At 18.9% G+C, this 13,892-nt stretch overlaps 1 protein-coding gene across 10 annotated transcripts in view; it reads right to left on the bottom strand.

Moving 5' to 3' along the window:
- The window catches only part of Shab (Shaker cognate b), a 73,361-nt gene that overhangs the window by 6,378 nt on the left and 53,091 nt on the right, over positions 1-13,892 (bottom strand). For 8 of the 10 annotated variants that reach the window (XM_086915477.1, XM_086915472.1, XM_086915473.1 and 5 more), the window contains 3 exons: positions 12,710-12,745; positions 11,304-11,528; positions 1,120-1,324 (listed from right to left, as the gene is read on the bottom strand). In XM_086915477.1, the coding sequence (XP_086771603.1) occupies positions 1,120-1,324; positions 11,304-11,528; positions 12,710-12,745 (466 nt within the window). The remainder of the gene's footprint in view (positions 1-1,119; positions 1,325-11,303; positions 11,529-12,709; positions 12,746-13,892) is intronic. The other 2 variants (XM_086915478.1, XM_086915479.1) reach the window with 1 other exon arrangement.

The following is a 13,892-nucleotide window of genomic DNA, read 5'->3' as shown; positions in this document are numbered from 1 at the left end:
TTCATAAATGTTTTGAAATTATTTCTGAAATATTTTTTAATATTATAATATATGAAAAATATAAAAAATAATAATGAAAAGAATTTTTTTAAAATTCATTATAATGATATAAATCATATAATAATTTGATTTTATAGTTTATAATTTATATATACAATGTATATTATTTATTGTTTTATTTAAAATATTAAAATAATAAATTAAAAAGAAATAATTTAAATGATTTATTAGTGCAATTATTTTTTATTATATTAAGTATAATTACTTTTTGAATATTATTATTTTTTTTTTATATTAAATATAAAATAATTCCTAGATATACATATAAGAATAATATATAATTTGGATACAATGTTTTTTTAACATAAATCAAACAAAGATGACATATTTTTCTGTTTGATAAAAATATTACATATAATATACATTTATTTCAAATTAAAAGATTAAAAGTTTAAAACAAAAGAACTTTATTTCGAATATTTATTTAAATTAATTTAAAATTATAAATTTAATTTATAAAATATTAAAAAAATTATAAGGATTAGGTATTTGAATTTATTAAAATAATTAGAAATTAATTGTTAAGAAATAAAATATACGTATACATGATATATATTTATATAATTATATAATTAATATTTATATAATTTCAAGTACAAATATTAAATTGCTTAGTTTTTTATTAATAAATTATATTAATAAAGTATATAAATTTTTTTAAAGTAATTTTCAATTGTTTGAATGTAATAATTTAAAATTTTTTTAAATTAAATACATAATAAAATAAATACTAATAAAAATTTAAAATTAAAATAAAGTATAAATTGTTTTATATATATATTATGTAATTATTTTATTCGTATATCTCTACACAAATTATTATTTTTTCTTCCAATAATTAAATTTTGTTGTTGTTGATAATAAAATATTAATTATTAGATTACTCCCAATACATTTAATAAAAAAAACAAGAAAAATATTTTTTTGAAAAAACAATTGATACTTGCTGATTTATCAAGACAAATCAATATAGCGAAAGTATCATAGTAATCATTATAAATTATATATTACACACATCATTTTATAGTGATATATAAAGTATATCATTATATTACTTACCTGTGTAATGTCTGGGTCCAATGTTAGAGCCAAATAAATGATGATTTATTATTCTTGTTGCCGAGGCTAGACTGTTATTGGTTGTAAATGGCTTGCCACCTCGTAATCCTCCATAATAATTGTTTTCCGTAGTCTCCTTTTTCGTGATGTTACGAGTGACGATGCTTTCCTGGTCGCTGATAAATTGCGCACGAGATCTTATGCTCTGCAATCATCCGCGCCGGATAACTAATACACTATATTATGCAAACTAATTTATTTGTTAGTACAAACATGTATATATACACACATTTCAATTTTTTTTTGATAAATATTTGTTGGAAATGATCAATAAGAAATAATAAGCCGAATTTTATGATGGTTAAAAAAAAAAAAAATAAATATCTACAAGAAAAATTATTCTATGAATTTTTCTTTGATCCTGAATCGAAAAATTGAGATGATGAAACCTAGATGAATAGATTTTCTTTTTTATTTGGGAATACATTGGGAATGAATTTAACTTTATATAAAATAATTTTTTAGTTTACGTTTTCAGTTCATTGGAATTAATCACAATATGTATATACTTTTTTTTATTCATAACTTGTTATCATTTCTTTCACAATGTAGATAATTCATTCGAAGTTATGATATATATATATTGCATAGTATATGATCAATATACGATTGCAGGATATTATCTAATTTTAATTTAAATATTAATAATATTATCAATAATTGGAATTTTTTAATTCATTTAATTTTTTAAACTTCAATGTACTGAAAACTGTGAACACATTTTAGTCCTTTTTTAACGCATGTTTGTATGGTAATTTCAGTAGAATATCATTTTAAAATTTCGAAAGAATATTTTTATGATTTTTAAATATGCATAATATATACATTTAAGATAAAATTTAAATACAATATATTCAATTTAAAATCAAGTGCAATAAGTGCATTTAATAGATACACGAAACAGAGTGCGAACACAAGCAAGTTAATCGTCAACGAATAGAAGAGTGTTATTAAAGCATTTAAGTGATTCGAATGCCAAAATCAACGGCATAATACCGGTATTATGTGATTCTTCGATTGATAGTGTATAGCAAGTTGATTACGCTGCAACTGTGACCTTTTTAATCGAGATAAACGACGCCTCTGGATAATCTGGCGGGCCAAACAATAATCTCTCTTTATACTGTCTTTTCTTTGAGCACGACTAATACGTGCAATATTGTATATATTTGTGTAGACCCTTCTGATAAGTACCAGAGCATTCAATATATATAATCGCCCTCAGCAATTTTTCAACTGTGCTCCGTTTGCGATGTTGATGATTCGTGAAACTGAAAAAAGCAGTGATGACACACTGTCAGAGCTCATGCAATAAATTCAGCCTTTTAATTATCACAGACAAGTTGCAATAAATACTTACAGGGCACAGAGATAAGTCATTCATATGTATTCATATTTTTTATTTAGAAATATATATATTGTTTTGAAGTTATTTCATTTTTAATGTATATAAATAAAAATTTATTGAAAAGTTTATCTTGATTTTTAAAGAACTGTAAGTAAGAACTTAGTAAGAAATTAGTCTTCTACTTCAAGAAAATAAACCAGAATATTTGTAAATTTCTTTTTTCTCAGTAAATAAAAAATGGAATAACTTCAGAATGGTATATTTTGACAAAGATTTTATTATGGTAAATTAAATTTAACAAATCAATCAAAATAAAAATCAAATTGATTTTATTGGCGAAGGATGATACGATATAGTTGACAAAAATATTGAAAAAAGATTAGTTTTTGTCGAATAATTTTGTAGATATAGCAAAAATCAATCCTTTTTATTCATTTATTCTTTATTGTTTTTTATACGTATATTTCGCATCCATTTTTCACATAAATGAATCAAATTTGTTTCAAAATTGAATTTGAAAAAATATATTAATTATAGTTGATTTTTTTCTATACTTTTTCTTTTTTACTTTACTTACTTTTTCTAAACAATAAACAAAAAATACTTTATATTGATTATATATCTAAAATTTGGATAATTCGCATTAGTCTAAAAAAATATTAAAAATTAGGATGTATGATCAGAAATTAGCAAAGATTATATTTCACATAAGCTTCTGAGGAGAAAAATCTCATTTATATAAAAAAAATTCTCAATAATATGAAATAATAAAATTTTCGCATATTTAATTAATTTTTTTAAGTCTAATTATATATAATAATTATTTATATAAAATCGAAATTAATGATATTAAAAATTTTTACTTGACTATTATTTTAGTTCTGTGGTAAATGAAAATTTATATAAATTTATGATATTCACTACATATTATGTTTATTGATAAAAAAATTAAATTTTTATACATTTGAATTAGATTTTTAATATTGAATTCTTATACTTAATAAGTCTTCAATCTTTTTTGAATATATGTTCGTTTCTTGTTTAAAAAAAAAATTCTTATTTTTAGATTATTAGTGATAGATATCGTGGTAGAATGAAAAACGAATATGGAATTTAAGGCAGAAATAATTATATACAAGATGGAGCAATAACTTCACTTTGAATAATCGTTATTTTTTAAGATGGAAAAATTATTTATATTAACGATTTCTTAATTTCTCGATTTTGATAAGGTTAAAATATATTGGTTAAAATTTATTCTAAATAATTTTTGTCTATAAATACATGTTATCAGATAGTATTTTAACAGACGTGTTTGAATTTTTTTAATTTAAATAACTTTTTTGAATTTGAATTTGAATATATCGAATATTTTAATAAGTGATATTTGAGTTCCATCAATAATATTTTTTATTAAAAATTGATTTAAGGAATTAAAAAAGTTCTTGGCCGACAACATCATTGAAATAATTTTTTTACATCATGTATTCGATTTGTAATAAAATAATGATAATATAAAAATTATCTCTAACTCAGTCATACTGATCAGATATGTTTATCGTGAATCGTCAAATATATTATCGCCATGTTAATGATTAAAGATTGTTTTGTTTTAATCTTTTTTTTTTTCTATTGTGGTATATTCTGTATAAGTAATTATTATTTCATATTCATTGCATATTTATCAACAAGATTGATCAACTTCTGAAAGTTTAAATATGGAAGCTATATTGTTGAAAAAATGAAAAATTATCGAATGAATTAAATTTACAATTTTCAAAATTTTATGCCACAAAGAATAAGCTATTATAATTGATGATACAAACATAAATGTTTTTGTCATGACTGAAATTATAATTCGTCAGTCGTCTTTACGGTCATAATGCTATACAATTTGTCTTTCGAATTTCAAATAGTTGAATTTACATTTATCTTGATAATAAAGATACAGCCAATAATTTTGTATCTAAGCATCTCAAATTATCAATTAATGATACGCTCATTATTGACTCCTCCTTTGATTCAATCCTTTTCATGAATTATTTTTAGTGTTTTTCCAACTATACATACGAACATAGAAAATATTTTTATGAATCATAATATACGATATCCTTTCTTCGAGTAAGAATTTGAGAATCTATGAATCTTCACATTTGTTATGAATAAGTTTACAAGAAAAATTCTAAAATCTAATTAACAATTTAATTAACAAATTAAAAATTATAATTCTTTTATTACTAATTAAAATTTCTAAATTATTAGTGGAAGAACAGCATTAGTTAAAAATTTTTTAAATATAAAAAAATTAAATATTACTTTTAATATGAAAATAATTGTAATTAAAATTCGTATTTCCTTAGACTTATAATTACATTTATATTCTTATTTACTAATTTAATAAGTCAGAAATAAATAAAATAATTGATATTCTACCGTATTCTTTTGTGTTCCTTGACAATTTCAAAAGTTATAATATTTTTTAGAATCCGGAAAGGATTAATTAATTAGAGAAAAAATCCTCCTCAATATAATATTATCATTTTAAATGATAATAATCAATCCATTTTAGTATAGTTGTATAGTATATAGTATTCTCAGTAAATTATGATAGTGATCACTTTTTTATTCTAATTAAGATCAAACAATCTACAAATTATAATAATTTTCTTTCTCGTTGGAAATTTAAATTTATTGATTAAACAAATATTAGATTAATAGATCCCAATCAGATCTAAATAACTTCATTAATATTAACTTACATTATATTAATAATTTAATTGAAGAAATTTATTTCTATAATTATTAATTAATATAGCGTTCTATTTCTAAAATTTACCCAGATAAAACTTTTAAAATATTCATAAAATACCTTAGATACAAAAGATATAAAATAGCAATAATATTCAAAAAATAGAAAACATCTCAGAATACAGAAATAGCAATGAAAACAATAAGAGAATATAAAAACAGTTATGATTAAATTTTTTGTCATTATTAGATAGATATATATTTAAAATATTATGGAATAAATTAAAATTTGGAAGATTGGAATAAATTAAATTAAGATGCGCTGTCAATTCCAACTTATTATAGTATGCAGATAGTATTCAATAATTACAAAATACAAATAGTTACAATTTTTAATTTTATATGGAACAACAGTGTTTCCGGATCATGGAATGATGATTTAATTATTTATTATATATATTAATTCAATTGTCTGGAAAGGATTTTATATTTTCTGAAAATTACCGATCTATTTTTTTTTGCCATTGTATAATTAATGAAAAAAATGATAAATTTCTGTAGAAGATTTCTGTAGATATTTGAAGTGAACAATATAATATCATTTATTTAAAATTTTTAAAACTCACCATTTCATTATTAATCATAATAATAAATATTAATTAGTTAATAAGTTAATAAATATACAAATTATTTATTCTGTAAAAGTTTAATAAGCATACAATATATTGTCTTAATATCGATTGAGAAATTTTATAATTTGTAGAAAAAGATATTATAGATGAAAGATTATAAATGAAATTATATTTACGATATCCATTTCAGATAAAGCTTGTTTGCAGACGATTTTATTATATTATATTATATAAAAATGAAAATGTTATACAGAACTTCTTTTAAAAATTTATTATTAAATAAATTTCTTAATTGGTTACATAAATTATATTTTTAAATTTTCCAATAATAAAATCAAATATATTATCTTTTCTAGATATTTCACTAAAAGTTAAAGTATTTTGGTAATTCGAATAGGTAAATTTTATTGAAATATTAAACATTATTTTTGACAATATATTTTTCGTAAAATGCTCACATTATTAATTTTAAGAAAAAGTGCAATTACGATTAAATATAAAAGTGATAGCAGTTAATACATGCAGATAAACAAATTTTAACACATATATTTAACACATATTTTTGAACACATATAAATCCATTGTGAGATTTAAACTGAATTATAATATAATTGATTCAATAGTACAAAAAACCGTTTTTCAGAAATTGAACCTTATACATAATACTGTTTTGAGAATAATATCGGGAATATATGAATGAGTTTTATTTAAGTTTTCTTGAAAATTGAAAAATCAAGTATCTCCTTTCAATTTCAGAAGAAAACGTCTCAGTATTATTTTCGCAATCAAAGTATCAACTATCTCCAATAAATCAATTTATTCAAATATCTTTTCAAATCGCTATCTATCTGTCCCAAAAATATTGGAACATCTATAAACTAAAGATTTCCGAGATAATTTCAAGCAACATTTTCCTTTGCAAAAAACTTTCGTTACAGTTTTGTTAACACGCCTAATCACATGCTTAGTAGTGTTGATTACATTGTCGACCGAGCACAAATAAATTTAAGCAATATATCTCGAAAAAAATGTGTTAAATATAATAAATTTTTTTTATTGATAAAAAATTATATTAAATCATATTATGAATAATTGAATAAATAAATAAATATCATATTCATTAAGTTTTACTACTGAATTCATTTATAATTATCTATATGGATTGTACATGGATGATTTAATAAAAGAAGCAAAAAATAAACTGGCGTTATAATAGATAGATAATAGAAGTCAGAATAGATTCATTCGTGCTCGGTCAGCAACATATAATCAATTTTATTACGCTCTTCGTGATTGGCCAGTATTTTTTGTTAATAATTTGTTAACAGAACTGTAACGAAAGTTTCTGTAGATAATAATATTTATTAATATTTTCGTTTATCAAATATTAAATTATTAATATTACTTAGAAGAGACCAAATAGTCATTTCACAGATTAGAATTGGTCGTACCAAAATTTATACATTATTAAATTTCATATATATTCATACATTATCTCAAAAGAACAACCTTCTAAAGTTTTCTTTATAATGACAATAGAATATCTAATTTAGAATATCTAATTTTAAATATATCATTCTTTGTGATAAATTCAAATTAAAATCATTATTTAAGGAAAGCTTTGAGAACAAGAAAATACAAGACTTTTTTTTTAAGTTCATTTAAGTTCATTAAGGATATTAAATTATTTCACAAAATTAAATCTTATATATTTCATTATCTATAATGTCTAATTAATTTAAGTTATCGCTAACAATCTTGATGTTGATGCGACATTAAATAAAAAAAGAATAATATAAATACCGATTGAAATATTATGATATTTATTTACTCTATTACTATTTTATATTTGTAAACAAATACAGATAAGATTATTTCGTATATGTTTTGTATGTTGAATCATATTTTTGTTAGATTAGATACGATTAAGTTGCTGAATTTCTATTTCAACAAAAATATAATTTTAAAAACAAGAAGAATAATTGTATTTTTTGATATAATAACATTTAATAATATATTATATGCTGATATTTTTTCAATTTTTATTTCTATTATTTAATTTAATTCTAATCCAATTTTCAATTTAAAACTTAATTCAAACATAGGAATCAAATTAAAAAATATTTTTATGTATATCTTGGAAAGTAAAATGCATTAATATGCATAGATAAAATTTGTTTATGATAATTTTGGCAATATATTGCGCATTAAAATTGATAAGAAATCGTTAATATAAATAATTATTAATAAATTCTTATATAAAAATTGTAATAAAAATACAAAAAGTATCATATGATAATAGTAATTTTTTTGTAGATTGAAAGTTTTATGGAAATTTCAAAATCATCTTTATTTTTTTTAAATTGTTTACTATACTTTTTTTATACTCTATACTATTTTTGATAATATAGAGAATGTTTTAATGAGTTTAACAATATTTATTCGAAATCATTTCATAATAAATATAAGATTAAATAATAAATCTTAACTTTATAATAAATGTTCGAAATAGCATTTCTTTATATCTTGTAATATTGAAATCATATAATATTAGAATCGCCTAATTGTCGAAACTTATGCACTTTTTATTATCATTTTCGAATTGATTGCAATAATATATATAATATATATGCAATAATATATATATATGATATATTGTATATAAAATATATGATATAATATATATATATATATATATATATATATATATATATATATTATATCATATATTGATTGCTTTTTTTGGTAAATTTTAAAAAAATATTATACATTCGAAAAAAGATAACAATAAAAATTGTGAAATAATCCGGAAATAATAAAAAATGCACAAATCTGGATTTTAATATTGTATCGATACAAACGGATATCATTTCGTATAATATATAAGAATATTTATTATAAAATAAGTTTTGTTATTTAATCATATATTAATTGATTGGAATAATTTTAAAAAAGAAAAATTTACAAGGAATTTTTTTTTACAATTCTTTTAAAATATTCTCTATATTATCTGTCAAGGATAACAAATTTAAAAAAATGCAGCAATTAATTTAAAAAAATGACTTTGAAATCTCCAAAAATCGTTTATCTATAAAAAAATTATTATTATCATATTATGCTATACAGCTCTTTTGACGTTATACAACTTTCATATAAAATTAATATTAATTTCAAATAAAAAATTTTTCCATATCTCTAATAATAATAAAATAAATAATAAATATAAAAAAATAAATAATAAAATCAATAATAAAAATATTTAGTAATATTTCTCTACCCTGTACAATTATGCTAGAATAGCTAAATGCATACATGCAAATATATATACATACATAATATTATATAAATAAAGAATTTATAAATAATTCTTTTAATTCTCTATTTATAAATAAAGATTTAGAAATAAAGATTTAGAAAAGATTTAGAAATAATTTAAATAAAAATTAGCGATTTAGTTTTAAGCAATTAAATTTTAATAATATTTATGTTTATACATTTTAAATTTTGTATTAAATAAATATATTTCTAATAAGATTAAAAATATTCTAATTTTTAATTTTAATTTAAATTTTACTTTATATATAGTATATTATAATTAAAAAAAAATTAAATTACAAATTAAATTCAAAATTAATGACATTTTTTTTTAAAAAAATATATTTTTATTTTAAGATGTTATCATAAAAAAATATGATGCATTTATATTAAACCAATAAGTATAATAATAAAAAACTTGAAATTCTTTAAATTTTTCAAATATAAAAAATTATATTTTTATAAGTTTGAATTTAATTACAGATTGAAATTATAGAAGAATTATTTATCGAAATTTATGGAATATCTTATATATATAATGATAGTAAAAAATGAAAAATTGGATTATATTATGTATATTATATATGTATATATGTATATATAATATATGTATAGAAAAATTCTCTATTCTAAAATTTTATAATTCTGTATTCTAAAACTATAAAACAAAAGATAATAAAAAAATAGAAAATAAAAGCTATATAAAAATTAAGAAATTGCAGAACTAGAATTATATCGTGCGAACTATCATCATGATTTAAAATTATAAAAAAATATAATAGAAGTGATATTTTAAAATATCAATATATATATGTATATATATTTAAGATAAAACTACATACTAATGAAAATCATGCATTTCTCGTTTTAAAATTAAATCTTGCAAATGTTCGTATTCAAAATCATTTATTTATTACCGTACCGAAAACCTTATACTCATCTCATCAGCCAAATTTAGAATTTGATGACGCACACAATGAAGAAAAAGTGAACATTAAATGTAATATTCATCATGCACAATTATCGTGTACAATGATAAAAAATTAAAATACATATAATATTTTTATTTTAATGATGGAAAATGAATGAAAACTGAACATAAAAAAGACTGTATACAATTAAAAATAAAATTTTCAAACAAAAAAAATTTTTTGACTATCAAAATGTTATAACAATATATTATTGACAATATGAATCAAAATTTTGTCTTTTTATATTTATTGATCTTAATAATTCTATTTTAATCTTAAATAATTTTGTATTTATATTTTAGAAATTCATTATTAATTAACAAAAAAATTATATTATAAGAAAAGATAAAAATCTATAATAAAGTTTATTATATTAAATATAATAAAATATTTACAGACTTTTTTATATTTAGTTCTCAATTCTTAAAAAATTAAAAAAAATTTATTTTTTTAAATTTCTTTTAAAAATTTTTCTTAATACTTTCATTATTATAACATAGTAAATATCTTGTATATCAAGATATTTCAAAAATTCAATTTTTGTAATATCTTATGCATTAAAATGTGTCCTTTAAGTTTAAAAAAAATTTTAAAAAATTTAAAATTTAAAAAAAAATATATTCTTATACATTTTACAATGCACTGAATTTATATTTAATATTTAATATGTAAAATTATTATTATAAAATTATTATTTATTTTAAGTTCAAGCAATAGTCAAATTTTTATAAATTGAAAGATAAATTTCTATATTTATATTTCTCTATATCTTTTTTATAATAATTTATATTTTTTATAATAAATATTTATATAAGATAAATTTCAATGTATAGTTATGGTCGTAAAAATATAAATCTATATATGTTTGCAATTGATTTATAGGGACTTTGAATATATAGGGAATTTTGAATATATAAGATATACAATAAATATAACTCAAATGCGAAAATTTTAAGATTATTTTTTTGAAAACTTTTTATAATTAAAAAAGAACAATTAAAGAAGTTTTATATTATTTGATGAATAAATAGCATTTAATAGATATTTTATGAATACGCGTGCATAGGCAATTGAGGAAGAAATTAAAAATGATGAAAATAAGAAACATACCTCCTGAATGCGAATTTTTCTATGCTTGGGCACTGTATCGTTTAGAATAATCTTGCTGCTTTCATTAAAGGGACGAAGATCCTTTAACGACTCAACACTCGGTGACGCGTCGGCATTACGTCCAATTTCACCGGAAGCAGATTTCTTCACTCTATTTCCACATTTTTCTGCAGCTTCCAGGGGATTTACATAGAGATTACTGTCTGCTTCCTCAGTCAAATCACCCTGTGAAATAGTGCATTATTACATTATATCATAAATTTATATACTTTATAACATAAGGTTTTTGAAATTAATATATTTTAAAATATTCACAAATTATATTAAATTAGTCAAAAAAATATTTCAAAAAAAATTTAAATATTTTCAAGAGAAAAAATATTATGAAGAAATTGATTTTAGAGGGTGAATTTTAAAAGATGAATTAGTTATTAAAGTTTTTGTCTTAATAGGACATGTTGAATTTTTTACAATATTTGATTACTAGATATGAAATCATTTATAAATCATTTATATTAATAGTTATATTTAATTAACTATTTATAATAAATTTATCTATTATTTGAATAAAAAGTATTTATATAAAATATTTTATTTAAAAAATAAAATAAAATTAATTTTCAATAATGCAATAGTTCAATGCAAAAAAAAGACAAAAAAAATAATTATTGTATTATATCTTTTTTAAATGAATTTTTTGTTTAATGTAATCTTCTATACAATGAGTAGTTTATACTGTTGTATATATATAGTTGTATATAATTTAATCTATATATAATTTAAATAAAATGTATATAATTATTTTCAAATATTTATATTTTAATAATTTAAATTATATTAAAAAATTGAATTAAATTAAATCACCAATTTATTTAAAAAAGGAAGAATTATGTATAAGTTTTATATATTATAAAAAAACATGCTAAAATATATTTACAGCAATTTATCAAACAAAATAAAAATAAATTAATGAAATGATTGAAAACGTAATTGAAAACATTATTTTTTTTTTTTTTTTTTTTTTGCTTTTTAAAAACAATGCATTCATAAGTAAATATTTTTTTTTCAACTGAATTTTTCGTAAATTTATATCTCATTCTATTTCTAAAAGCTTACTTATTATTATATATTTTTATAAAACTAATTCTAAATTTTAGGAATTTTTAATCTAAAATGTTCTAGGTTATAGGAATTTTAGGTTTTGTGGAATCCTAAACTACATTCGGTTTCATTCAAAACAAATTTGATAATTTACTTTTCAAGCTTGTCAAAATTATTTACAATTTTAATTGAAAATCTTAGTATCTTGTTAAATAGAAAAAAATATTGTAAATTGCGAATTTCAATGTTTATTCGCATTAAAATAAAAATTTATAATTTAATTCGGCAGTATGATAGTATTGTACCTTATTATTATCCGCCGAATGGCCAGCAGAAGAAACCTATGATAATTAGTATTCGTTCCTGTTGTTGAAATAATCAATGTAAAAATATATGTATATACAATAACTTTGTGCATATCATACAATAACGAATGGTAAATAAAAACTTTACAACTATATATAAGTTATACATACAATATAAAATGGCTGATATTTAAATAATTGATTGAAAATGTTATTTTATATGTCTATTCTATATATTATTTTTATCAAAGAAAATAAAAAATTTAATCAATATTGATCATAAAACATCAACTTTTTATTTAATGTAAAATTTATTTTATAATATTATAATATTATATTATTATATTATTTAATAAATTTTATTGGAAGGATTAATGTGAATTTTTGCTGAAAAATTGTTTAAAAATTTCATTATAACAAGAAAAAATTCACATTGTATAATGTGAGAAACAAGAAATATTAGAATGTATATATAAAATATTAATATATTTATAGAATATTTTGGGATATTAATTTTAGAGGCCAAATAAAAAATATACAAAAGATATAAAATAATGTTGAAGTTTATTTATTATATATATATATATAAGTTATAAGCAATTAAAGTTTGTGTTTATTAAAGAGATATATAGAGAAGATAGAGAAAATTTTATTTTTATTTGCTCATTTCTTTTCATCTAACGAAAATTTAAATTGCTTATGACTTAATAAATAAATTTCAAATAACATTTTTGTATATTAACTTTCGTATTTTAATTTAAGAATCGATTTTTTAAAAGTATTGAATATTAATATCTTTTATAAGGAAGACTGGGAAGGATTGATATATAGGAAGATTGAATACATTTTTATATTTTCGACATTAAAAATAAGAAATAAGCGTATGCTTTAGTATATGATGCTCTGTCATAGGTCATATTAAGTTATAATTATTTTAAGCAAATTAACCTAATTATTAGCCTAAAGCTATATTAGTAAAGAAAATACGTTTTCGTGCTGAAAAATATAAATTTTTATTTTATATATATATTATATTTTTTTATATTTTTATCATTATGTATTGAATTTTATGAAATATCATTAACTTCAAATGAAAATATATTCAATATTATATGTCAATTCTCGCTGCTTTCAATTTAAAGTTAAATATTAGTAATAAAAGTTAAAGTTATATATTTTTATA

The sequence above is a fragment of the Apis florea genome, unplaced genomic scaffold (genome assembly GCF_048593485.1).
Source record: "Apis florea isolate Af1SG1 unplaced genomic scaffold, ASM4859348v1 contig_3785_pilon, whole genome shotgun sequence".
Taxonomy (NCBI): Eukaryota; Metazoa; Arthropoda; class Insecta; order Hymenoptera; family Apidae; genus Apis; species Apis florea.
The sequence above is the reverse complement of the archived record's forward strand: the minus strand, read 5'-3'. Positions and strand labels throughout refer to the sequence as shown.